Consider the following 27,684-nt stretch of genomic DNA (forward strand, 5'->3'; position numbering starts at 1 on the left):
AGCCATGTCCAGCTCTGTGCTGACAGCTCAGAGCCTGGAGCCTGCTTCAGATTCTGTGTCTCCCTTTCTCTCTGCCCTTCCCCTGCTCGTGCTCCGTCTCTCTCTCTCACAAATAAATAAACATTGAAAAAAAATTTTTTTAAAGTCTGGGTTCAGGAATGCAGAATTATATGAACTTATGTAGAACTTTTTGTTTTTTAAGATTTTACTTTTTAATTAATCTCTACACCCAACATGGGGTTTGAACCTATAACCCAAGATCAAGAGACACATGCTCCACTAGTGAACCAGCCAGGTGCCCCCTTACATAGAATTTTTTTAAAAATTCTTTCAAATCAGCCTTAAGATGGTCTGAATATATGTCAGAAAGTTGAGACCATGGTTCCAGTCCTGGCTCTTTTTGGGCAAGTGACTTTGAACAAACCGACAATCAAGAGGCCTCAATTTTTCCTATAAAATATAAGATTTGAAATTGATAATTTCCAAGATATATCCTAGTTTAAGATTGAGATGCAGAAAAATTTAAGGCAAAGCAATGTGGAGCTTTGGAGTAATACACTAATTAATTCCTTATCTACTGTGTGTTTGGTATTTAGGCAACACAACGATAAACAAAATAGAAAAGATTGTTACTGTCTTGGGATTTAACCCCAGAGGAGGCAATCATTAAATAATTGCACCTGGTAAATATGATTGTAAATTGTTAAATTTTTTGAAAGTATTTGGTACTGTGAGAAAGTATAAGAAGTAGACCTAATTTAGAGAAAAATTTATATAGATTAAGAATATGAGGTAGGGTCTATGCATGAATGAAGTGGATACTTTTGATTAACTTGACTATAACCCACAATGCTACTATAACTACCTGGCTGGAGAAGTCAGGAAGGCGTCCATTTGGAATTGCAAATGTAGCTGCCTCTGAAAGCTGCATAGAACCTTTGATCCTATAATAGACTTTGTATAACTTCAAGAGAAATTGCTTCTTGGTTGGAAGAGGATTTTCCACGCTTGGTATGAAGCAGATGTTCTAAATCTTATGTGTGCTTTTGTTTTGTACTTATTAAACACCTGTTATATATTGGGCCCCGACATAGGTTCCTTACAAATGCAAATGCATAGAGGAAAAGATCAAAATGTCCTCTTTAGTTTTTATAAAGGTATCTCTGAAATCTTTTACATCACTAACAAAATGCAGAGTATTTCCAGAGCATCAGGCAATTAGAAAGAGTTGAAGTACCCCAAAATAGATCTAGAATGTCCTTTTTCATACATTCTATATAAATATCCAAATGAGGTTATCCATTCCTAAGAGTTTAACATCTTAGATCCATAGGTATTAGAAAAGCTCCAGATTGAAGAGTACTAGCCTCTGCTTCAATGGTGAGTTATTGAGGAACAGATGAATCTCTAGATGTAAAGGCCTTGGTCTTTTTCAATTTGGATAAAGGCTTAGCCCACTTAAAAAAAAAAAAAAAGATGAAGGCTCTTTATGGATTATGTGTGTCTTTGTGCGCGCACACACGGCTTTGACCTCAAGGCCTCTTAATGCTAGTCTTGAAAAGGGATCTATACCTCCAAATGAAAGGATTCAGGGAAAATCGTGTGGATATATCCATAGAACAGTATTTTTGTATCTCTCTCTTTTTTTTAAGTTTATTTATTTATTTTGAGAGACAGAGTGAGAGTGTGCAGAGAAGGGGCATAGAGAGAGGGAAAGAGAGAATCTCAAGCAGCTGTCAGTGTAGAGCCCAGTGCAGGGTTCTAACTCATGAACCCCTGAGATCATTACTTGAGCAAAAATCAAGAGTCGGACGCTTAACTGACTGAGTCACGCAGACGCCCCAGTGCCTCTTTTTAGTTTTGTTTTGTTGTTGTTGTTGCTGTTGTTTTTGTTTGTTTGTTTGTTTTTGTCTGTTTTTGTTTTTGTTTGAGAGAGAAGATGAACAAAGGAGGAGCAGAGAGCAGGGAACAGAGGATCCAAAGCAGGCTCTGCTCTGACAGCAGCAAGCCTGATGTGGGGCTTGTACTCACAAACCGTGAGATCACGACCTGAGCTAAAGTTGCTCAACAGACTGAGCCACCCAGACGCCAGCCCAGTGTCTCTTTCTGGATGCTATTTTGCCTCTGTGAATTGGTCCTGGTTTTAATAGACATAAGGTATCAGATAAGACTACTTTGCCCATATTTAATTCCAGGAGCGATGATTAGATACTACTTTATATAAAAGTGAGGTGATGAATGTAGAGGGGCATTTGGTCCTAGAGGCTTATATCCCATTGCTGCCAACCACATGTAACAATGTAAGTCTAAGACTCAAGAATTCTAATAAGACCCTCGACTCCCAGGCATGAGTTCTTCATGATAAGAAAAACCACTAGATGGTGCTCTTAGTCATTCCTTCTAATGACACAACTAGTGCACTTCAAATACTTTCTTTGCCTAGACAAAATTTGAGTTCTACCTAGCTACTTTAAATCTTCAGCTCTAGCAAGAAACAGAATTATAAGGAATCTCTTCAATATGCAGACTATTTTCAGTCATTTTATTTAGGTACAAAATTATTCCATTTTATATGCCCCTGCTTTGCCATCCACAGGCAGTCTTCAGACTAGCCTCACCTCCTCACCCTCTCTTTCAATCATTTGTCGATTCTTTTGGTCTTTTTGCTCTTATGACTCTTTCTTTCCCTTCCCCCCCCCCCCACCCCCTGACAATTCTACATGTCCTGTGTAGATGTTGTCCAAATAATGCACATTCCCTACCCCACAGTAAAAATAGCTGTCTGCCTAGGACAAGATTGTTTAAGGACTTATTTCCTCTGTATTTAATTTCAGGGAAGGTTTTGTACTTTCATGCCAGGATATATACTTACAGTCTGACATCCTAGCAGTCTTTGTACTCCCATACCAAACCCTGCACGTCTTTATTTAGATCCTGAAGGCAAATTGCTTTGTTATATATACAAATAACTTGTGTTTTTATCTACAAATATTCTTTAGTATTAAAAAACTTAAGAGATGGATAATTTGGAAGACATTTTTTGGTCATTATAATCACAGTTTACATAGTATGTATTATTTTTTGCTTTTAGTTTTCTTCTAAATTAATTCAGACTTGTCCTCTTCCTGGTTAGGTTGATATAGCAGAGGTTTACTCTGTTATTTTAAATGACCTTCCCAGTAAGATCAGACATCTCCCTTTCTAGTCTTACTTTTAGGGTATTTTAAAACTTTGGATCATTTATTATTATGAAGTTCCATATTCTAGCATAAAATAAGAGGAAATGAGTATATCATGAAGTTATTTTGCTTTCAAAAAATAAATGGTTAAATTGGACATTTAAGAGAAAAAAAATCCAGGGGTGCCTGTGTGGCTTAGTAGTTAGGTGTCTGACTCTTGATTTCAGCTCAGGTTATGATCTCCCAGCTTATGGGATTGAGCTCTGTGTAGGGCTCTGTGCTGATAAGGCAGAGCCTGGTTAGGATTCTCTCTCCCTCTCTCTTTGCCCCTCCCATCTCTGTGCTGTTCCACATGTGTGTGCACTCTCTCTCTCTCAAAATAGATAAATGTTTAAAAAAAAGAGGGGAAAACCCCCCAGAGTTTTATACTAGCTTTATTTAAGGAAAAAAAAAGATTAGGGCTCCTGGGTGGCCTAGTCAGTTAAGTGTCCAACTTTGGCTCAGGTCATTATCTCATGGTTCATGAATTAGAGCCTCTCGTTGGGCTCTCTGCTGTCAGCACAGAGTCCATTTAGGATCCTCTGTCTTCCTCTCTACCCCTTCCCCCCATCTCAAAAATAAATAGTAAACATTAAAAAAAATACTTTAGGGGCGCCTCGCTGGCTCAGTCAGTGGAGCATGAGAGTCTTGGTCTTGGGGATGTAAGTTCAAGTCCCACCCACGTTGGGTGAAGGTATTACTTAAAAACAAAATCTTTTGGGACACCTGGGTGGCTCAGTCAGCGAAGCCTCAGACTCTTGATCTCAGCCCAGGTCATAGTCTCACGGTTGTAGAAGTGAGCCCCATGTCAGGATTCATGCTGACCGTGTAGCCTGCTTGAGATTCTCTCACTCTTCTGCCTTTTTCTGACCCCCCTAAAAAAACAAAAACAAAAAACAAAACTTTAGAAAGCCCAGAAACTTTTTTTTTCCTGGAAACTATTTCTAAATTTTATTGGAAGACCAGGATCAATGCGTGTTTGTTTATTTGTTGGTTTTTAATTCATTTTGAAAGAGAGAAAGATAGCACAAGCAGAGGAGGGGCAGAGAGAAAGAGAATCCCAAGCAGGCTCCCTGCTGTCAGCACAGAGCCTGATGCAAGGCTTGAACTCATGAACCATGAGCTTGTGACCTGAACTAAAATTGAGTCTGATGCTTAACCGGACTGAACCATCCAGGCACCCCCAATTCATGTTTTTTAAAAATACCCCTCATGGCATGGCTAAGTGACACAGACACAGATATCATAATAGGAAAGTAGGATTATTAAATAGAAATAGTGAAAAGATGACTGGAGGGAAAACCTAGAAACCCCAAAATATGACAAATCATATACAAAATGAGGATCTGGATGGGCCAAGAAGGAATCTGAAGATAATACTTAAAGGGATTCCAAAAATTAATATTCAGTGCTTTAAAACTTCAGAGGTTGAAATCTATCTCTAAAATTATTGGGACCATTGGGGCACCTGGGTGGCTCAGTCGGTTAAGTGTCCAACTTCAGGTCATAAATTCGCCTTTGTGAGTTCAAGCCCCATGTCAGGTTCTGTGCTGACAGCTCAGAGCCTGGAGCCTGCTTCGGATTCTTTGTTTCCCTCCCTCTCTGCTCTTCCCTTGCTCACGTTCTGTCTCTCTCTCTCTCAAAAATAAATAAACATTTTTTAAAATTAAAAAAAATAATTATTAGGACCAATAGGCAATATTAATAGAAATGAATTTTTTTTTTTTTCTGCAAAAAGGTGATTTTATTAAAGCACAGGGACAGGACCCATGGGCAGGAAGAGCTGCACTGCAAGTGTCGGGGGATGGCCGTTTTATGGAGTCGGCAGAGAAATGAATTATTTTTACTTTCATTCATTCATTCAACACATTTACTGGATATTTCCGATACACCAGACATGGATTATATAAAAGTAAAAGAAATGATCTCTGCGTCTCACAAGTTTCTTGTTTAGTGGAAGAACTCAACAATTTAGTTTTAATTAGTAAAAACAATACCCCTAATGTTTTTGAGCCATCCTCAATTATTTTGAAATAAATGTAGTATATAAACACAGACTGTTTTAGCTCTACAGTCCATTAGCCATATATGGCTATTAAATTAACTAAAAATTCAGTTAAGTGCAGATACATAACATTTCCATTATTGAATAACATTCTATTGGACAGCGCCATTCATGAGCTAAACAACAAGCTACATAATATATCAATTACCAAGACTGGATAGCATCCCTTTAGAATGTATTTGTTCATTTGTTCAGTTTTCCTTCTTTCATTTAAGAAACTTCTATTGACCACTCATTACATGTCAGGCATTGTGCTAGGTGATAGGGATGTGGAAATGAAAATATATTCTCTACCCTAGAGAGTTCCTGGTCAGGTGGGAAGACCCAGACAGATAAATAATTATAAGATAGCAAAATAGGTGGTGTAGAGAGGCTAACCCAGCCTGTGGGGTAATGAAGATGATTGAATGGCAGGATAAGTAAGAGTTATCTGATGGAAAAGAAGAGGAGAAAGGCAAACAATTAAAAGATAGCAAAATGGGTGGTGTGGTTAGCCTGTGCACAGGAAGTTGCAGTGAGAACAAGGAGAGACTCACCCAGCTTGTAGGATAATGGAAGTTTTTCACTAAAGGTGATGATTGAATGGAAGGATAAGTTAGAGTTATCTGATGGAAAAGAAGGGGAGAAAGGCTGCTCCAGGCAGAAGGATGACAGAAACTATGGAAAGGGACTGTGGCATATGCAAGGAAGTGCAGGTAGTTTGGTATAGAAAGAGTTTAAGGTGCTCCTAGGGAAGTGGTAAGAGATGAGGCTAAAGAGATAGGCACAGGCCAGATTATAAAGGACCTTTTTTGTCTTGCTTTATTGTGAAGGTGATGGGGAACCATTGAAAAAATGTTAAACTATGAAGTGGCACCAATCACATTTATATCTTACATAAATCACACAGGGAGTAGTGGATGGAAGAGTGGCACAGAAGAAGCAGAGAGATCAGAAAGGAGTGTGTGTTAACATCCAAGCAAGAAGATAGCTTGGACTAAGGTAGAGTCAGATTCAGACTCAGGATGTTTCAGAAGGTAGAGACAACAGGACTGAGTGAATTTGAGTTTTAAAGAAGAAAAAAATATGAAGCCATTGAACAAACTGAATAGCATATAATTACAAATGGTCCTCGGTACCAGATGTCTATCAGATTGCTAAATTGTCTTCTATCCCTAGAAAACATTTGAGAAGAAGCCTGAGAGCTATAAATTAGTAAGTGGCACTTCCATATTAGTTAGGTTCTTGTGAGAGAGAGGATAAAAGATAGAGGCTATTTAATCAGATTCTGGATCAATGGATTGAATGCTAGGAGATCTGAATTAGCTATGTGATCCTGGGAATGTCACGACATGTTTAATTTTTTAATCTATGAAATGAAGTACTGAGTGGCTTTTAAAAGCCTTCAGAAGACTAGTGAAAGTATTTCAAAGGGAGTTTCTCTTCTAGCTGCAAGATTTTATGATCCATCGTCTGCATGTCCTATGTACTAAAATAAGTTATTGTGATGATCAAAGTAGGTGGTGTGTGAGAAAGTGCTTTGTAAACTGTGAGGTGCTATTTAAATGTATGGTACTATTATAATTTTGACACTAAGCTCTTTGGTTTGATGCCAAGTAATGGGGCTTAAACTACAGTGCCTTAAATAGGAACTTCTGAAAGAGAAGAAAATGACAGATTATTTTCAGTCCAGAAAAATTCTGGTAGATTAAGATATTAATCTTAATCTGGGAGAGAAATCTGGGAGAATTAGATAATAATTGAAATTGAGCTTATTTTTATGCCTGATATATAAAGTAAGTCTCCTTGTGTTAAAGGAAGTATTTATTTTCTGTGTATGGGTATGTATACGTAGAAATGGTAGAAGCTGAGCTAACATTTACAGCCTTGGTGGGAAGCCATTTAGGGATTCATAGTAAACTGTTACTTGGAAACAGTAGCCTGAGATTGTGGTCAAAACAGCCAACAATATACTGGGTGGTCTTAAGAAAACTACTTTTTACTTTTTAAATTAAAAAGTACTTTTGGGGCACCTGGGTGGCTCAGTCAATTAAGTGTCTGACTCTTGATTTTGGCTCAGGTCATGGTCTCACAGTTCTTCAGATCAAGCCCCACGCTGTCTGTGCAGAGCCTGCTTAGAATTCTCTCTTCTCTCTCTCTCTCTGCCTCTCTCCTGACTCACACACACACTCTCTCTCAAAATAAGTAAACATTAAAAAAATACTTTTACTTTTAATAGGTTATTATAATTTTGCTTATTATTTTTCAATTAAGACCTGATGGTACTAGAGAAAGACAACTCAATTACTGGGGACATGGTTGGGGGTGATGGGGTTGCTACAGTATGAAAGTATGCTACTCTTCACTGTACGAAAAGGCAATGATGTGAATGAATTACACTAAATATTGAGAAGTGTGGCTGGATTTGCTCAGTAAATCGTAGTTTTCTGGAAATAGGGGGCCTGAGAAAAGTGAGTCACCTATCTATCTAATGAGTCACCTATCTAATGGCCGTAACTACATATGTAGTTAAGTACATAGCAGAGAACCAAGAAGTAAAGGGAAAAAATGATACACCTCTGAATAGCAAAAAGGTTACTCTTACTAGAAAAGTACATATACTCAAAGGCATATATAAAACCTATTTACCTTACTTGTGGGAGAGGCCCCTGCTCAGGCTGTATTTGCTCTTTAGACACAATTCTAGTAGTTGATTAGCTGACTGGCCAGTTTAAGACTATAAGAGGTAGCATATTAATAAGATGAGTGAGAGAGCAGGGAGTAAGAATTGATGTTAAAACTGCAAGAGAGAAGGCAGAAGAATTATAAAGGCTAGATACAAGTACTCAAACAGCACAGCATTCTGAGCTATTTAAATAAATAAATAAATAAATAAATAAATAAATAAATAAATAAATAAATAAAGGACCTTAATACTGCGGCAGCCCTGGGAATGTATTGTACTGTACAGAATAAAAAATGTTCTTAACAGTAATCCAGAGAATTAAGAAACGTTTGAATAATATTTAGAATACTCAAAAAAAAGTTTAAAACCAAAGGAAGTATTATGTTACAGTTTAAAATTCCATCAAAAAATACTTAAGATTAAAAAGTTTTAATGCTTATGGGAACCCTCTTGCACTGTTGGTGGGAATGCAAATTGGTGCAGCCACTCTGGAAAGCAGTGTGGAGGTTCCTCAGAAAATTAAAAATAGACCTACCCTATGACCCAGCAATAGCACTGCTAGGAATTTACCCAAGGGATACAGGAGTACTGATGCATAGGGGCACTTGTACCCCAATGTTTATAGCAGCACTCTCAACAATAGCCAAATTATGGAAAGAGCCTAAATGTCCATCAACTGATGAATGGATAAAGAAATTGTGGGGGCGCCTGGGTGGCGCAGTCGGTTAAGCGTCCGACTTCAGCCAGGTCACGATCTCGCGGTCCGTGAGTTCGAGCCCCGCGTCAGGCTCTGGGCTGATGGCTCAGAGCCTGGAGCCTGTTTCCGATTCTGTGTCTCCCTCTCTCTCTGACCCTCCCCCGTTCATGCTCTGTTTCTCTCTGTCCCAAAAATAAATAAACGTTGAAAAAAAAAATTAAAAAAAAAAAAGAAATTGTGGTTTATATACACAATGGAGTACTACATGGCAATGAGAAAGAACGAAATATGGCCCTTTGTAGCAACGTGGATGGAACTGGAGAGTGTGATGCTAAGTGAAATAAGCCATACAGAGAAAGACAGATACCATATGTTTTCACTCTTATGTGGATCCTGAGAAAGTTAACAGAAACCCATGGAGGAGGGGAAGGAAAAAAAAAAAAGAGGTTAGAGTGGGAGAGAGCCAAAGCATAAGAGACTCTTAAAAACTGAGAACAAACTGAGGGTTGATGGGGGGTGGGAGGGAGGGGAGGGTGGGTGATGGGTATTGAGGAGGGCACCTTTTGGGATGAGCACTGGGTGTTGTATGGAAACCAATTTGACAATAAATTTCATATATTGGAAAAAAAAATAAAAAATAAAAAGTTTTAATGCTTAAAGCAAAATTAACACTATCTTTAAACAAGAGCAGCAACAAAAACTTATTTTGACATTTTCATTCCCTTAAAGTGCCAGATAAATTAAGCTATGCTAGGCTTTCATGTATTTAAATTTAAATACATGATTCTGAGCCTTTCTAAACTATATTTCACATATAATGCACTGAACTTAGAATTATTTTTGTTATTCCAAGAACTATATATATAGGTTGAAAATTTAAATGGCTTCTAAAATACTGACTTACATAAATTCATAAATGAAAAATCTGGAATGTTTTTTAGGAAAACTCGGATATTAATGAGGAGAGAGAATGCTTGCTGGCATTCTTTTATCAGAGAAGCTTTCATGTAAAGTGAGAAGGTCTTTTTTGTGAGATAAAAGTCTTTTGTCTTCAAAATAACTAATACTGGAATTGTCTTTTCAATGTAACTAAACAAGCTATGTTACTAGTATTAAAAATTTTCAAGTAAAAAAATTGTTGAAAAAAATTTTTGAAGTATTTTTCAGTTTTAGAGTATTTTTTAGTTTTTAAAGAGATGAGATTCCTTCTATGGAAAAAAATTATTAGACATGAACAGACATTCCTGCATCATCGTCATTTTGCTACTTAGAACACTTTACCTATTGTCTGCATATAAAGCTGACTTTTTATGTGTCTGCCCATTATTGCTTTTAGCTAGAGGTAGGATTTTTATAAGCATGTTCTGTAACAAAGGAGAATTTTTGAAATATGTTGACAGCCATGGAATTGGTATAGTTTCAAAATGCTTCTATAATCATTCACCTAAGGCTAAATAGAGTCAGAAAAATTTTCTTGATTGAAGTATATTACTACTCTTGAACTTTTTCTGGGATAACCATTCTAAATTTATTGTAATTAAGGATTACAGTGATTAAATGGTAGATTAGAAGTTTAAAATTATTAAAATATTTGTGGTAATGGGTGTGGAGAGCATTCTTAGTAGTGGAAATTGAAGGCCATAAATAGTCTTCATTTGAAATGATTATGTGTAAATATTATAATACATTTGTAATGAGTAGAAATTAATTTAGTGGCTAAATCCTTGTATATTTCACAATCTTGTTTTTATTCTTTTTTTTTAAATAGTGTTTGCCAGCTCTGAGCCCGTGCCAGGATTCCAGGGGGATACCCTGCAGCTAGCATTCATTGACCTCAGACAAGTAAGATGTAATAATGTAGTTCTCACTTATTGCCATCAACTGTTGCCTTTTTTTTTTCTAATGCTACAGGAATGCTTGCTCTTTTGCCTTGAAACAACCTTTCTTTGAAAAATTGCTTCTTTGATGACTATGAGTTTGGCCCTTCTCTCTGAACTTCTATTTCTATTTGGTGTCTCAACCTCATGGAACATTCTCATTGGTGAATATCTAACTTGGTCATTACCTTCTAAGCACATGACTAAATAACTTTATACTTTGGTGTAATGACACTTGAAATTTGAGTTCTTTGTTTTTTTTTTTTTTTTTTAATGTTTATATATTTATTTTGAGAGAGGGAAAGTGCATGTGTGTGAAGCAGGGAAGATGTAGAGGGAGGGGGAGAAAGAGAATCCCAAGCAGGCTCCACACTCAGCATGATCTTGATCACAGCCTGAGCCGCTGTCAAGAGTCAGATGCTCAACTGACTGAGACACCCACGCACCCCTGAAGTTTGAGTTATTTCTTAATGATTTCATGGTGCTATATGAAAATTGGTGATATAATTAGTGTCAGGACCCAAGTCAAATGTAAATTATTACAATGTAGAAAGGAGCCCCTTGCTTAATATTTTGCCAGTGATAAAGAATGCTTTTTTTTAAATGTTTATTTATTTTGAGAAAGAGAGAGCACACACACGTGTGCATGCACAAACAGAGAGAGAGGGAAAGAGAGAATCCCAAGCAGGCTCCAAGCTGTCAGTGCAGAACCAGACGTGGGGCTCGATCTCCTGAACCCATGAGATCATGACCTGAGCCGAAATCAAGAGTCAGATGCTTAACTGACTGAACCACCCAGGTGCCCCGAGAATGTTTTTTTCAGTAAATTATCTGTATGCCTCCAGAAAAAAGGATAAAACTACTTTTAAAAAGGTAATTATACATTAACATAATTCTTTTCTGGTCATGTAACTCTTGAGTAAGAAATATGATAATTTTTCAAAGTTTATTTAGAGAGAGAGAGCAGGGGTGGGGCAGAGAGGGAGGGAGAGAGAATCCCAAGCAGGCTGTGCACCATCAGCATGGAGCCCAATGTGGGGCTCAAACTCCCAAACTGTGAGATCGTGACCTGAACCGAAATCAAGAGTCAGATGCTTAAACCACCGAGCCACCCAGGTGCCCCAATATAATATCTCCTAATCATTTTTAGTCTCTTCTAATCATTTTACTACTCTTTGACATTTCTACACTTGTCATTTTATTTAGTTCCTATTACCCTTTATCCATCTCTCCCATATTTTTTCTTATTATTTCTTTCTTCCTCTTTCCCCCCTCCTCCTTTTTTTTTTTTTTTCTTAATCTTAAGCTTAAGGAGTTTAATAGAGCTGAGAGGCACAGGAGTATGGAGGGGGGGTGGATCCAAGGTAGAGGGCTCAGGGATACAAAATTGACAACAGGAGTGACTGCTGCCCTTGACAAGAAGAACCAAATGGAGATGGAATTAAAACAAAGCCACTGTGGAGGTACCTAGCTGGCTTAGCTGGTAGAGCATGTGGTTATTGATCCAGGGGTTGTGAGTTCAAGCTCCACACTGGGTGTAGCGATTACTTTAAAATCTTAAAAAACAACAACAACACTGTGATTATTAGTTTATTAATGGTCCCAGCCCCTTTGGGGATGGAGATGACTGAAGATGGGGCCCCACCATTGATATAAATAGACTCTACCAACAGTGATGTTTAGAGCAGGACCAATTTGAGCAGTTAAGGAATTGTGATTTCAGTAAATGTTTAAGAATAGAGGTGTTTTTGCTTTAATTCCAAACCAGTGTTCTATAAACATGTATTACTATGTACTGATTATTTGGAGAGAGGTGATGTGGTTGAAATAGACACAAAAATAATATAAGAGAGAGTTTAGTTCTTGTGGAGCTTAAAACTCTTTTAGAGAAACAAAACACCCACAAACTGCTTAGGAATACTTACAGGACAGTGAGTCATGTGGATATAAATGGTGTATCTTCAAGATAGGTTTTGAAGGAAACTGAAAAAATTATTCCTGTCTCCCAATTTTATCTGTAAAGCACTGAACATATATGTTAATATTTATTTCTGTCTGCAGTCAATGCTCGTGTGTTATGCCACACCAGGAACAATGTTATGGATGACCTAGATCTGTAAATGATTAGCCTTACTAAGTTGGAGAAGATAGTAGAAAATGAAGAAGGTAGGCTCTGAACTTTTATTCTAGTTTACTAGAAGGTATTCTTTCTGTTGAAGGTAGGTCTATTTCTTTTAGGAATTCTCTCTGTTGCAGTCTTACTGCCCTGAATAAGATGATCTAATACAAAAAATGGAATCCTTTAGCAAGCTGGAAATAGGCTTGGTTGTATGTTCATTTCTCAGTTAGGTTACAGCCACGTACTGGGGTTAAGTTTCCCTGTTACAAGGACATGAATATGTTCTCCAAGCTAACGAGTATGTAATTTGAGGATATCTCCCATTATATACGAATAATCTGTTTCCAGAAAATTTGAAATTTATTATGTGATACTTTCTCAGTTTTGTATGAATTTGTATGGTGTTAACTAGTTGGTAATCTCATTGAAGAGTTGTGAATAGGACCACATAGGTTTTGAAGCTGTGGGTAAAAATTCTGTTCTTTGATTTGTTCAGATAGGTGGTTGGCTCAGTGCAGATTAAAACTCTGATCCCAGGTACTTTCTTCCTTCAAAGACACCAAAGAAAGCCTTTTTACAACCCTATGTAAAGCATTCCCTCATGGAATTATTATTAAGGCATACTTAGAAATATTAATAAAAATCTCAAGTCTTTTGGGTTGAATTTACTTTTCATGTAGGTGCACACAGACATTAAGTCCTGGTTGACTCTTCCTCATTAGTGTAACTTTTTAAGAAACTTTTAAGTGAATAAAAAAAATATATCGGAAATATTTAGAATTCTGAAATCTATTATGACACATGTAAAGCTGTTAAAGATTTATATAGAAATAACTCTTTAATATAAAACACAGTTTTGGTGTGCCTGGGTGGCTCCGTCAGTTAAGCGTCCGACTCTTGATTTCAGCTCAGGTCATGATCTCACAGTTCGTGAGTTCTGCACTCTGCACTGACAGTGCGGAGCCTGCTTGGGATTCCCTCTCCCTTTCTCTCTGCCCCTCCACTTGTTCTCTCTCTCTCTCTCTCTCTCTTTCTCTCTCTCTCTCTCTCTCAATGAATAAATATTTTAAAAAAACATTAAAAAACCACAGTTTTAAAGTATGATATTTAGAGGCACCTGGGTGGCTCTGTCAGTTAAGCATCTGACTCTTGATTTCAGCTCAGGTCATGATCCCCTGGCTTGTGGGATCGAGCCTCACTTCTGACTGCGCTGGCAGCGTGGAGCCTGCTTGGGGTTCTCTCCCTCTCTGCCCCTTCCCCCCCCCAAAATAAATAAATAAACTTTAAAAAAGTATGATACTTAGTATGCAGTGGAAGTTACTAGTGGATAAATTTTAATGAGCTCATTTTTAATGTATTATCCTAGTTTTTAAAAGGAGGCTAAAATAATTTTCCGTGATTATTAATGTTAAAAATTAATCATGCTTTATTTTTGTACTTTTGTATCCTGAAACAAGATGCTATTAATTTTTGTCTTTAGCTGCCGGACCACTGAGACATACTTGAATTTTACGGTATTAGAAGCTTGGATTTAATAACTTGACAAAGATAGTTATCTTTCATACACATTTGTTTTTCAAATTAATCTGTAAACAGTTAAGTGGTGAAATGCCAAGTATAGGAATTGACTGAAAACAAAATTAGTCTTTGATGTTTCATATGAGGTGATAGAAGTTTTTGTATCCGATGTCAGTGTTATTTAAATAAAGATGTCTTAAAGTTTCAATAATGTTTTAATGTTCCTGACTTCATAAAGACATTTCATGGAATATTATTTTAATACCTTTTATATGAAGTACTATATTACCAAACATAAAGAGGGTGCTAACACTTTTATTTACATTTCAGTTGGGTTTCTGCACCTTTCCTTCTTTTTTTCTAGTCTGTGATCCATTTCTGTCTTAATAGGGTGGCTGACAGTTCTTTTCAAGTATACTTAGAAAGGCAAAAGAGCCCTTTTCATAGTACTTATAAGGGGTCATGCTTCTGTTTTTTAGTTTGAATTTGATACTGCTTCATGAATTGCTGGGTATGAAAGATTAGGAAGTAGGTCCAGTGGTCAAATTTTACCTGCCCACCCGGACTTTGCCCTGAGGTCAAACTCCTGATATTTGCTGTTCTGAATAGAGGAGTTGATGACAAGTATGAGCTGATACAAGAGGAAAGTTAGAACCATATCAAAGCTGAAGGCAGGAGAACTGGGACTCAATGAGAGACTGTAGCTAAAAGATGGATCATCAGAATTGCCCTCTTTTAAAGAAAAGGAAATAGCTGACCTTGAGTGAAAAGACTTTATCATCCTGCCAATCACATGCTTGCTAATGGAAGCCAGTTATCTCAACAACATCTTAAGGTCTTCTACCCCATAGACGATGCAGAGGACTAGTGGTACTGGGACTGCATTAGATGAAGGTACTGTCTCAGTCAATTTTAGATGTGCTGTTTTAATGTAATATGTATGTGTAAACTTTTTTTGTAAGTAAATCCTATCATCCTCCTACCCCCAGTTCTGAAATTAATTCACTGAACGAAGAACTTTGGAAACTTACACGTGTCTATTTTCTATAAAGACCGTCTATTTTGTTAAATAATCTTTCAAATGGATTTCAAATGAATTGTAAAATTTTTTGACAATGTATGAAAGCCTTAAAGAATTCCAGCTTTTTTTATTATAATACTCTCTATATGGTATACAGAATTCAGTGATCATTTTTTATAACTAATTTTTTTAAGTAATCCAACATGTGGCTTGAGCTCACAACCCCAAGATCAAGAGTTGTGTACTTCTCCAACTGAGCCAGCCAGGTACCCCTATAACTCATTCTTAATACACAGAAATATTTCACTAAATATCATTAGAAAAGGAAGTGTCCCATGTAAGTGAATTTTTCAGGTAACTAAAGATTAGTTTTTAATCACCGAAACTTTTAAAATGTAGCCGATTTTGTGGGAAACTTCAAAATCTAAATCTCATCTTTATAGCTTCTTACTGAACATAACTCTCACAGTAGACTGAGCATCCATGGCTTACTAATCCTAATACTAAAGCCTCTTTACCTGATCCTGTTTCACTTTGTGATAAATTGCTGCATTCAACAAATGTCTTGATAAACTTTTAGACAATATTAAGAAGTTTAGGTAGGTTGGATGATAATGCATTTAGGTGGATTTGAAGCTAATAAAACGATCTCTTGGGGCACCTGGCTGGCTCAGTCAGTAGAGCATGTGACTTGTGATCTCAGGGTTATGAGTTCAAGCCCCACATTGGGGATAGGGCCTACTTAAAAAAATAATAATAAATAAATAAAAATAAAACTGTCTTTTGCCTAAAGAAGTTGGCTTTGGATCATTACTACCCTTGAGCAGTATTTATTTCTCAAAGTGTCTTTCCAGGGAACACTGATTTCTCAAGATGAGAAAAAATTTCTTTAAAGGCATTTCCAGGTCAGCTAAGTTTTGGAAACATTTTATACTCTAATTCCCTCTCAAACACTTACCATGTGTGTTAGAATTGTAAGGACTGAGAAATTCCGTGGTAACCCGGCATTTCCCAAACTCATCACAGAATGTCTCCCTTACTCAGTTTTGATTGTATTACATGAAACATACTTTGGGAAATGCCTCTTTAAGCACCCTCTAGATGTCTATCTTTGACGGTTTGGAATCAATATATTTTTAAAATAATAACCCAGATAATAAATACATAGAAGAAATATGAATTATATGTATAGATGACACAAAGCTCCGAGTTACCTAAGATGATAGAAGACAGAATCAAAGTGTTCTTAGTAGGCTTGAGTGATAAGTGAAAGCGAACAAAGTTAAATTTAGCAAGGAAAATATTAAATACTGTTTTTTACTTTTTTTTTTTTTTAGAGTAATCTCTACACCCAGCATGGGGCTCAAATTCATGATTCTGGGGTCAAGAGTCGCTTGCTCTTCTGGGGCTCCTGGGTGGCTCAGTCGGTTAAGTGTCCTACTCTTGATTTGGACTCAGGTCATGATTTCATGGCTGGTGAGTTCAAGCCCTGTGTTGGGCTCTGCACTGATAGCGCAGAGCCTGCTTAGGATTCTCTCTCTTTCTTTCTCTCTGCCCCTCTCCCACTCGTGCTCGCTTGCTCTCTCTCTCTCAAAATAAATAAATATTAAAAAAAAAATTTACATGCTCTATTGACTGAGCCAACCAGGTGCCCCCTGTATTTAATATTTTTAAATTAAATTTTTAAAAATACAAGATGTAGAAAATCTGACTTATAATATGAAAAAGGTCTGGTAGTTTTAGTTAATCTCAAATGAACCAACAGCGTGCTAGGAATTCTTAGACTGCATTAGTTAAGTGTCATATTTGGGTTAGACTACCATGCTTTGGGGCTGTTAAGACGGTGCCTTGAGTTTTGCATAGTGATTTAGACACACATTGCAGAGATATAGAGAAAATTCCAGCTCTAGTGAGGGACCAGATACTTCGTCATAGGAAGAGCCTTTTAAAAATCTGGGAATATGTAGTCTAAAGCCTTAAAGGAAAAGTCAAATATGTATTTCCTGTTAGCCTGGGTGTGAGTCAGGAATTACCATTGTTTTCTTCCTGTTACAGTTCTGTGCCATAAGTGACCTTATAATATTCCTTTCCCCATCTAGGATTATATCTGGTCTTCAAGTATTTGATTTTAGGCAAACTAGGGGAAAAAGGAGTAATCATTCCTCTGAAGAATCTGAATTACACAAAATATATTTGCATCTCATAACACTTTTCAAATAGATGCTTTATTGAAGTATAACATACATTCAGGCAATTCTTGAGTGTACTGTTGCTGATTTTCACATATTGAAATAATCTCGGTAACGTCCAGATCAAGAAAGAAAACTTGAGCAGTAAGTGCCTCAAGAGACCCTTCCCCTTACTGTTCTTCTTTCAGCCAGTACCGTTCTCCCTCTCAAAGAGTAACCCCCTCCTGACCTCTGACACCACAGATCAATTCAGCCTGATTTTGAACTTTGTACACATGAAATCATGTAGTATTAATTTTTTAGAAGGTTCTGCCTTCTTTTGCTCAATATGTTCGTGAAATTCATCCATGTCGTTACATGTAGTTATGGTTCCTTCATTCCCTTTGCTGTGCAGTCTGTCATCATACAAAACATACCATAATTTATACATTCTACTATTGATAGATTGCAGTTTTATTGTTACAGATTGTACTAACATGAACATTTGTTTGCATGTTTTTGGGTAAACATACAGGCAAATTTCTATTAAGGTGTTTACCTGGGAGTGGAATTGCTATGTCAAGGGATATGCATATGATCAGTTACAATAGATACTGTGAAGCAGTTTTCCTAAACAAGAGTACTAGTTTATACTTCAGCCAGCAGTGTGGAAGAATTCTTACTGCTCTACATCCTTGTCATCATTTGGTATTATCTGCCTCTTCCTTTATAGCCATTCCAGTGGGTATACAGTAGTTTTACATTGTGGTTTTAATCTGCATTTTTTAAATTTGACTTATAAAATTGAATCCCTTTTCATATATTATTGTTCATTTGGGTTTTTTAAGTTTATTTTCATTTATTTTGAGAGAGAGAGCAAGTAGGGGAGGGACAGAGAGAGGGGGAGACAGAATTACAGGCAGGCTCTGTGCCACCAGCGCAGACCCTGATGCGGAGCTCGAACTCACAAACCATGAGATCATGACCTGAGCTGAAATCAAGAGCCACCCAGGCACCCCTATTACTGTTCATCTGAATATCCTCTTTTGTAAATAACCTGTGCAGGGATTTTTTTTTTTTTTTGGCCTTTTTTTTTTTCTATTGGATTGCCCATTTCTTACTTATTTGTAGAAGTTCTTTGTCTATTCTGAATATGAGTCCTCTGTCAAATATATGTATTGCAAATGTCTTCTCCTGCTCTGTGATTTGTCTGTTTACTCTTATTGGTGCCTTTTGATGAAAAGAAGTTCATACTTTTAATGAAGTCCATTTTCCCCTTTATAGTTAGTGCTTATTAATGTCCTGTTTAGGAAGTCTTGCCTGTCCCTGAAATTATAAAGATATGTTTCTATTTTTTCTTCCAAAAGTTTTATTGTTTTACCATTCACATTTAGGTTTATAGTCCATCTGGAATTGATTTTTGAGCATGGTATGGAGTGGAGGCTCAAGATTCATTTTGTTCCATATGGCTATCCAATTGACCCAGCACCAATTTTTGAAAAGAACTGAATCTCCTAGCATTTTAATGTAAAGTAATTGTAAAATACAAGACTGTGAGATATAAATGATATGTGCTTCTAATGTACAAGTAAAATGGTTTCTATTGCCTTCCAGTTAACTATATGCTTATATTTCATGGTTCATGCCATTCCTCATGAGCAAATTAGTTGTAGGTTTGAGGTTTTTTAATACCAGCCTAACTATAGTCTTACCACATCAAAGGTATTTTTAAAACAAAACAATTCTAGAGTAAGTATTCATAACAGTGCAGGCAATGTAAAAGAAAAAGCTGAATTATAAGCCCACAAGGACAAGAATCATGCCTTTTTTGTTCACTGCTGCACATCCATTGCCTAAACGCTATTCTTGGCACATAGTGAACAATCAGTACATGTTGAATAAGTGAATGCACATTTTTTAGCTATACTCAAAAGCATTTTGGGGGGTACAGAAACACCTTTATTAGGAATTGAGATATTCTATGTAAGTTGATATTCTATATAAACATATACTTGAAAAGCAGTAAATTTTATTTTTCTATTTCAGTTGTTTTTTGAGGAGAGTATTTGTAAAAATACATGATACGTTTCTGTGCTTTGTCAAGTAAAACTATAACAGACATTTCTTGATTTATCTCAGTCATCATTATGGATACTCAAATAGTAATATAAGTTATTTCTAAGAAATGTTGTCATCACTCCAAAACCAATTGCTTATTCTTTTATGGATAAAGAAATATTTTGGCCAGGAGAATTATAGGAATTTAGACAAAGGTAATATACACCTTAATTAAGTGATCAGCAATGACTGAATATAAAGCAGAATTAAATAAAGGAGCATTTATTAAACTAGTATTGTTTGGAACAATGAGTCAAGAAGAAAATAGATTAAGGTCAAATAAATTTCGGAAATCCGACATATTTTGTCCCTCTCTGTGAATTCATGATTTCATTAGCACATTAAAGGCTTTGAGAAGTCTTAGAGTAAAGGTGTTTCCCGTTTTACCCCCAAACTTGTTTGAGTACTGAATACTTTTCACAAATGAAAATCTCTTACTGTCTTGCAAAGCAGTGTTCTACAGCACACAGTTTAACACTGAATTATGTGGACCACCATTGCATTCCTTTATAGATTCCTAGAACTGTCTGTCTCATTAAGAGAGCTGTGATAGCAAATAGATGAGTCTTTCAATAGATAGATGAAATTTAAATATTAAAATGCAAATGATACAAAAATGATGAAAAATAGATTTTCAAGAGTAATTTGCTGTACTTCCCTTTAAAACAAAACAAAACAAAACAAAAAACATTTGGAGGATTTTATGAAGGGTGATAATTACCAGAGGATTAACGCTGCTTAGCTGCAGTAAACCAGTCAGTCAGTCATACAGAATAACTTGTTTTTAAGAAGCATGAAACGGTAACACAAGATTGCTCCTGAAGAATGAAAAGATTTAAGTGGGAAATTAAAATACCAGCTCATGTGGAGTTCAAATCCTAACAGTTGTCAGATTCCTTAGTGAATCATCAGGGCTATTGTTACTGAGCCACAGTATGCATGCAGGAAAATAAAGGATATATTTGCTACTTTTCTTCCTTTTAATACACTGTATGCGAGATGGGAACATTTTGAAGGAGAGATTATTTGATAAAATGATCAAGGTAAGTTCTATATTTTCTGTTTGTTGTAAAGAGCGTCCCTTAGTGTTGAAAAGGAAATATAATTGAAGTGACTTTTTTTCAGATTAATTGAACCTTTCCTTAAGACAGAAAATCTAATATTTGCCAAAATAAGCACCTTAAAGCCAAAACTGCCACCAAAAAAAAAAAAAAAACCCAAGAAAAATGAGTATTACTATTTAGTGGTACTAAATGATGAACAAAGTTCTAAGTCCTTTAGAACTTGTAGAAATTTCTTGCCCAGATGATTTACTTTACACACTAACTTAGCTGTAAGCACCCAAAGCTACAAAGCAAGAAGGGGTCAGAGACAAAAGCTACTTTGTTCAGTCGAACTTTTTAACTTGACCCCCAAGTCCTCCCTCGCAGGCAAAGGAGGAGTTTTACACCTAAATATATTCTTACCTTCTGTTGCTTCTTTGATCGACATAATTTAAAGAATACATTTTCAAAAGTCACTTTGTGACCCTAAGCATGCATCTTTTTATTAAAGGTACCCACAGAAGTTTCTCTTCCTTCAGAAGAGTTCGTGGACCATTCTGAATATTAAATCAATTCTTTTTAGTTGAGTTTTCTTTTTTTAGGTAGGCTCCACACCCATCGTGGGGCTTAAACTCACTGCCCCAAGATCAGGAGTTGGATGCTGTACCCACTGAGCCAGTCAGGCGCCTCAGTTTAGGTGGGTTTTTTTGTTTTTTTGTTTTTTTTTTAACTTTATCAGTTCCTGGAACTTGACTTTTTCTATTCATATCCTGATCCAGTATGATCTCATTTAGTTGGAACAACAGTGTAGTCTCTGCCGTTTTAAAGAGGCAACCATAAACTTCTCCCTTTACAAATCTGTTTTCTTACTGTATATGTCATCAACACATAGGCCATTTTCTTCCCTGATGAATTGCAGAGCTGGGCTTCCCAGTACAGTGTGTGTTGCATGAGGAGACTAGGCAGCTATTCACCAGGGCTGTTCTTCATTTTCTACCACTTTGTAGAGAAATCTGTTAGGAGTGATTTGCAACTTTGCACTGATTTTGTTTACACTCAGCCTTCAACTTCATTGACAGGAATTGGTGAAATGTAGATTGCATTGCATAAAGGCCCTTACATACCTGTGGATCAGGGATTCTAACCTGGGGACCATGGATTGATTTTACGAGGTTCATGCAAAATTTTGTTTGTATGGGGGCACCTGGGTGGCTCAGTCAGTTGAGCATCCGACTTCAGCTCAGGTCATGATCTCACAGTCTGTGAGTTTGAGCCCCACGTCGGGCTCTGTGCTGACAGCTCAGATTCTGTGAGATCCTGCTTCAGATTCTGTGTCTCCCTTTCTCTCTGCCCCTCCCTTGCTCATGCTCTGTCTCTCTCTCAAAAATAAATAAAAACATTAAAAAAAATGTTTGTATGTACATTTTTCTGAGAAGAGGGTCCAGTGTTTTCAGCACATTGTCAAAGGCATTGTATAGGACTTAACAACAGTTATTCAGCCACCACTGCTCTAGGGAAGCCAAAAGCTGTTCAGACTAAGCCAGATCACCAAGAGCTATTCTATTTTCAGATATTTCTTCATTCACTGAGCAAATTATGTGAGCACCTCCTCTGGGCACTGCTATATAAATGCTGGGGATGCAAGCGGTGAACAAGATAGGCAAGATCCTTACTGTCACAATCTCATTTTGTTGGAGGAAGATCCACAACAGTGATGATTGCTAAATAGTTTCAGATAGAATTTTAAATAGATTTCGATCCTGTGAGAACAGAACCGGTTAGTGTTAAAATCACTGGAGGTAAGGTGGACCACTTTGTATTGGGTTCTCAGGGAACACCTTTAAGGAGGTGGTATTTTAGTAGATCTGTGAATGCTGTTGAGAGATAGGAGGAAATAGCTTTCCTAGCAGAAGGAAGAAAGAGCAGATGCGAAGTCCTAAAGTGCTGCCTAGAGAGAGAAAGGATAATAGTATGGCTATAAATTAACATGGGGAAGAAGTACGCATGCAGTTGGGAAGGTTATCAGAGCCAGGTCGTATAGGGCCTTGAGGGCCTTGTGAGGTAGTTTGGGATGTTGAGTATGATGGGAAACCATTCAAGGGTTTTAAACAAATTAGTATCATACTCTGATTTACATTTTTAAAAGATTGTTCTGGCTGCTCTGAGGAGAGTAGATTGGAAATGGACAACATGAGAATCAAGAGCAGATGATCATTTTGGTAGTCTAGGCTACAGATGCTAGATTGCTGTTAACTAATTACTAATGGTGTGGTTCACTATATTTCACAGTGCCTTCTTCATGTAGACTCAGAAGTAGCTGTCTTCATTATTGGAATTAGTTGCATTTATCCTGAGTAACTAGTATTCTAGTAACCGAAATATTGTGAGTTACCTAAATATATTTCCTTTATTGTTAAAAATAGCTTCACTGCTTTATAGCTAGCTGCATAGGATAGCATCACATACATTTTGTGTACCAACATCTTCTATTCTACCTTCACTTTCTTTCGGCCCTGAGTTTTCTCGATTATTAAGTTGTGTTTATCTTGAAGTATTTTTATAAGTTGCCCCTTAAAGCCCCTTTGGAAGAAGACAGCATGTAAATAAACATTTGTTAATGGAATGCTAAAACTGTCTGCGTTATATGTACGGATTTTCACTTATTTCTTCATTTACTCATTCATTTATTCAGCAAATGTTTATTAAGTGCCTCCTATAGCCAGCCACTGAGGAAATAGAATTGAACAGTAGACAATAAAATAAGGATTAGACCATTTGAGAGATGAGTTAGTTGGTATCAGTGAAGATAAAGTTGAAGATTAGTAGGTTCAGAAAGGTATCTTGGCTAAAGGATAGAAGTTAAGGAGTGAAAAAAGAAATCTGCTGAAGTATCCAGATGGTGTGTTGACGAGGACATTCTTGTAGGAAATCAGGAAATAGGATGGAGTCCTACTTCTCTTAATAACTATTATATGACCTTAGGAAACTGTTTCCTGAACTGTTTCAACTATATAGCTTAATGGTTTAATGAAGTGTGTGGGGAAAAATATTGTACACTTTACTTCTGAGAGGGATGTTTTCCATGGCGTGCTTAATCTTCATTGCTAAAATTAGTGAATTATGTGAAGCTTGTATTACGCAGATGCCATTAATTGATTGAGTTGGCAGTTACCATCTCTGTACTTCCCACACTTCATCAGGGTGATGGTGAGGCTGGTGTACCAGATCTGCATCATGGTGAACCATGAGGAGCGTAGTTCCTTGTAACAGTATTGCCTGATAAGGGAAGTACCCTGGGCACCCTCCTCCTTGTTCTAATTATTCCCTCACTTCCACCCTTTTATACATAGTCTAATAACCCCTCTCTACCATACCCCCAAATGGTTATAAAGTTTAGGAAAGAAGTTCAGATATACTTTACCATAGAAAGATAGACAAAGCCTGATAAATACATAGGCTTGTGTTTGATTTAAAATGTACAACTTTGGAGTCTACCTAAAGGGACATGAACAAGACTTGGAGGTTATGAAAGAATTGTTTGGCCATAATTCTTATTGTGGAGACTGGGCGTCTGCCAAGACTTTACTTTGAAATTTCTGTCTTCTGTTTCTAATCTTAAGGCATCATAACATACAATTCTTTTGCCACTAGTCCAGTTTGTTCTTTTATGATGAGGAAGGAGGCACTTTTAAATAACAATTATTTCCACTATAATTAAACAAATCTTCTTTTGTTTGCATTATATTTGTTACTATATTGTATACACACTCTGCTTGCTTAAACATGTCCCTGTGACTACTTCACAGGAACTTTGTTCAGAAGTTTTAAAGTCTTTGACTTCTTAAAGTATTAATGGGATTTGCCAAAGTTGTAGTATCCGAATGCTTGACTAGGTAGAGTAGCAGGACAACAAGCTTGTTCACACAGCTCCTCCAGCAAGCGTTTTTTTTTCCTTAGACAATCCTAAATTCATTTGAAGTGCCAAAGAATTAAAGGAAGATGTCTTTGGGTTTACTCTTGAATATAACAAGACCAGACATCTCACAAAATTTACCTTAAGGTCCAGATATTAGAAAAGTATGCTGCCCTTTGCAAAAGCTTAGATTATGAAGGATTAGTCTGAACCTAAATGACTTTTGCCTTTTTGTCCCTTTTTGTTCCAGTGTCCTAATTCTGGAGGTTTACAGTTTATTGCTTAACTACATATGTGATTTATGCTCATACCTTCAGTTATTGATATAACTTTTGACTACATAGATTGTTGTGGTTGTTTTGAGGATAAAGGTTGGAGCTGTTTTGTAGTTTGGAAAATTACCCTCTAAAATAATTTTTTGAAAACCAGAAAAACAAATAAGCAGACCAGCACCATAATATTTACAAAAATAATACAATGCTCATTGGTTTTCTTTTGATTTTTATTTTTGAGTAATTATAGACTCACAGAAAGTTACAAATATAGTTCCATAAGGTCCCATGTACACTTTACCCAGCTTCCCCCATGGTGACATTTTTTTCTAAGTTTATTTATTCATTCTGAGAAAGAGAGAGTGAGCATGCATGCACACGCGAGTGGGGGAGGAGCAGAAAGAGAGAGAGACTCCCAAACAGTCTCCGTTTGCACTGTCAGCACAGAGCCTGGTGTGGGGCTCAATCTCACAAACCGAGAGATCATGACCTGAGCCAATATCGAGTCAGATGCTTATTCAGCTGAGCCACCCAGGTGCCCTTCCATTCAGAATTATTTTTAAGAGAAGTACTTAACTTAGCAATAGGATTATAAAGAAAAGTATCAGATTTACAAGAAAAAATTATACATATAAGTGTGTATTTGGGAAAATATGGAATATTTCTTATAAATATTATATGTTGTGATTAATTTTGAGGTGCATTTTTCAGTGTGTTACACAAGGAGTAAATCTTTGTCTCCATAGATGGAGAATTATAAGTTCGTGTATAATGTAAAGAGAGGCAATCCCAATTTAATCATCAGTACTCTTGGTATTTTTTTTTTTCACTGAAAGTGATAGGTTAAAATTTTTAGAATTGTCTATCAGCAGTAAAGAAAGGATACTGATAGCTGGTCTTTTATAAATATTATGCATCCATTAAGTATTAGCTATAAACTCCATATTGGCACTGTGCAACAGGAAACGTTATTCTTCTCTCAACATTAATTCACATTTTTGCCAAACTCCTTATTATTCATTTATGAGAACTATTTTTCCTTGCAAATGCCTGGGTGGCTCAGTTGATTTAGTGTCTGACTCTTGATTTCAGCTGAGGTCGTGATCTCTCAGTTCATGAGATTGAACTTGCTTGGGATCTTCTCTCTCCCTCTCTCTCTCTGCCCCTCCCCTCCCCTCCTCATTCTCTCTCTCTCTCCCTCTCTCTCTCAAACTAAATAAACTTAAAAAGAAGAAATTTATTTTTCCCTGATAATTGTTTTATTTATTGAATGGAAAAATTTTTTTTCTATTATAGATTTCTGCAAGTTGGAAGGATAGTTAATGAGAAGTTTAAATATTTAAATGCTTTGTCAGAAAAAACAGCAATATTGCACTGTTTAACATACTAATGAGTATTAAAACTAGAACCACCATATTCACTATTATGATCTTTTCACTGTATGAAACAAAATTCTCTAGACTGCCTTTGTACTATTTGCCATATCCAGCGTGATTCTTACAACAGTGTTCTAAAAAACTTTACCATGCATTCTTTTTGAAAGCTGATTGGTTATACATACAAATAAAAGAAAATCTTGTGTAAATTAAACCATCCTAATCTGGTTGTTTTAAGCACTTAATTTATAAATTGAGGAAATTAGATCCTAATCCTACTTTACATATAAATTTGAACAAGACATTTAATCTCTCTGAAGCTCAGTTTCCCTTTTATAAAGTATAGAAAAGCCTGTACTTTACTGGATGAGATGTTCAAGTGAAAAGCTGTACACAGATACAAGTAATGGTCTGAAATGGAGATAAAGAAAAATTAACAGTAGGTGATAGTGAACTTTGTATAAGACTCTTATCAGTCTCTCAGGCCCCCTTGTAGGTAATCTGTGTGTGACAGAGCCCCAGACTCAAACAATTTGTTTTTTGATTTTTTAAAAGTTTATTTATTTATTTTGAGAGAGAGAGTGTGTGCAAGCAGGGGGGAAGGGCAGAGAGACAGGGAGAGAGAGGATCCCAAACAAAGCTCCACACTGACAGCACAGAGTGCAATGTGGGGCTCAGTCTCACAAACCGAGAGATCATGACCTGAGCTGAAATCAAGAGTCAGACACTTAACTGACTGAGCCACCCAGTAGCCCCATCAAACAATATTTAAAAAAAATTTTTTTTAATCAAACAATATTTATGCAGAGCTTTTCCTGTGGTTTAAATTAAAAGCTTTTTGTGTGTGTGTGCATTAATCGCTCTGCTTTTCCTTTTGTTGCAGAAAAGACACAGTCATTAAACTTCAGCTTCTCAAAGTTTTCTATGAAATATAATTTAGTTCAGTGCAACAAGCTTTTATTGAGTACCCTAAGAGAGAAGGAAGAGCTATTACCTTTGCCCTTGAAGAACTCATAACTTGGTTGGAAAGTGAAAGCAAACATACCCAAAAAACTAGGCGTATGTACATACTTCAGGCTTAGGAGTGAGACGTTAGGGGCCCGCAGAGCCACCCATCCTCACATTTAGATGGCTGAGAAAACTCAACACTGCCGATACTCAGGTAGCACTCCGAAGGGGTGCATTCCACCTCTGATATCCATAAAACCATATATTAAAAGAAATTTGGTGGGGTTTTTGGGTCAATAGTGACCTCTTAAGAGCCAAGTGGATATATAGTCATGATGAAAAGTTTTATTAATATATATTGAAAGAATGAAATTGCTGAAGGGATTATTTGATTTGAGAATTAATATTTTATAGTATTTTCCTTGAACTTCCTTCTTAGGTGTATATTACAGTGCTTAGTACTTAATAGTAAGTGACAGTTTAGTCCCTGGAGTGTTTTACATTTATAGTTCTCTCTTTCTTTGACTCTTATGTTTTCTTAAATGTCAGATCATCTTCCAGTTACCTTCAGTCTGTGATTCAGTGATTTTCATGGTCATGAAATCCTAAGGTTTGAGAATTGGAAGGCACATAAGAAAATCTAACCAAACCTCCTACAGGTTCTCC

At 36.6% G+C, this 27,684-nt stretch overlaps 1 protein-coding gene across 7 annotated transcripts in view; it reads left to right on the plus strand.

The window, feature by feature from the left end:
• EXOC6 (exocyst complex component 6) overlaps positions 1-27,684 on the plus strand; it is a 234,594-nt gene that overhangs the window by 185,637 nt on the left and 21,273 nt on the right. For all 7 annotated transcript variants that reach the window (XM_086680379.1, XM_025917949.2, XM_086680383.1 and 4 more), the window contains one exon: positions 10,414-10,487. In XM_086680379.1, the coding sequence (XP_086536505.1) occupies positions 10,414-10,487 (74 nt within the window). The remainder of the gene's footprint in view (positions 1-10,413; positions 10,488-27,684) is intronic.

The sequence above is a fragment of the Puma concolor genome, chromosome D2 (genome assembly GCF_028749965.1).
Source record: "Puma concolor isolate L17-30 chromosome D2, mPumCon1.1.hap2, whole genome shotgun sequence".
NCBI lineage: Eukaryota > Metazoa > Chordata > Mammalia > Carnivora > Felidae > Puma > Puma concolor.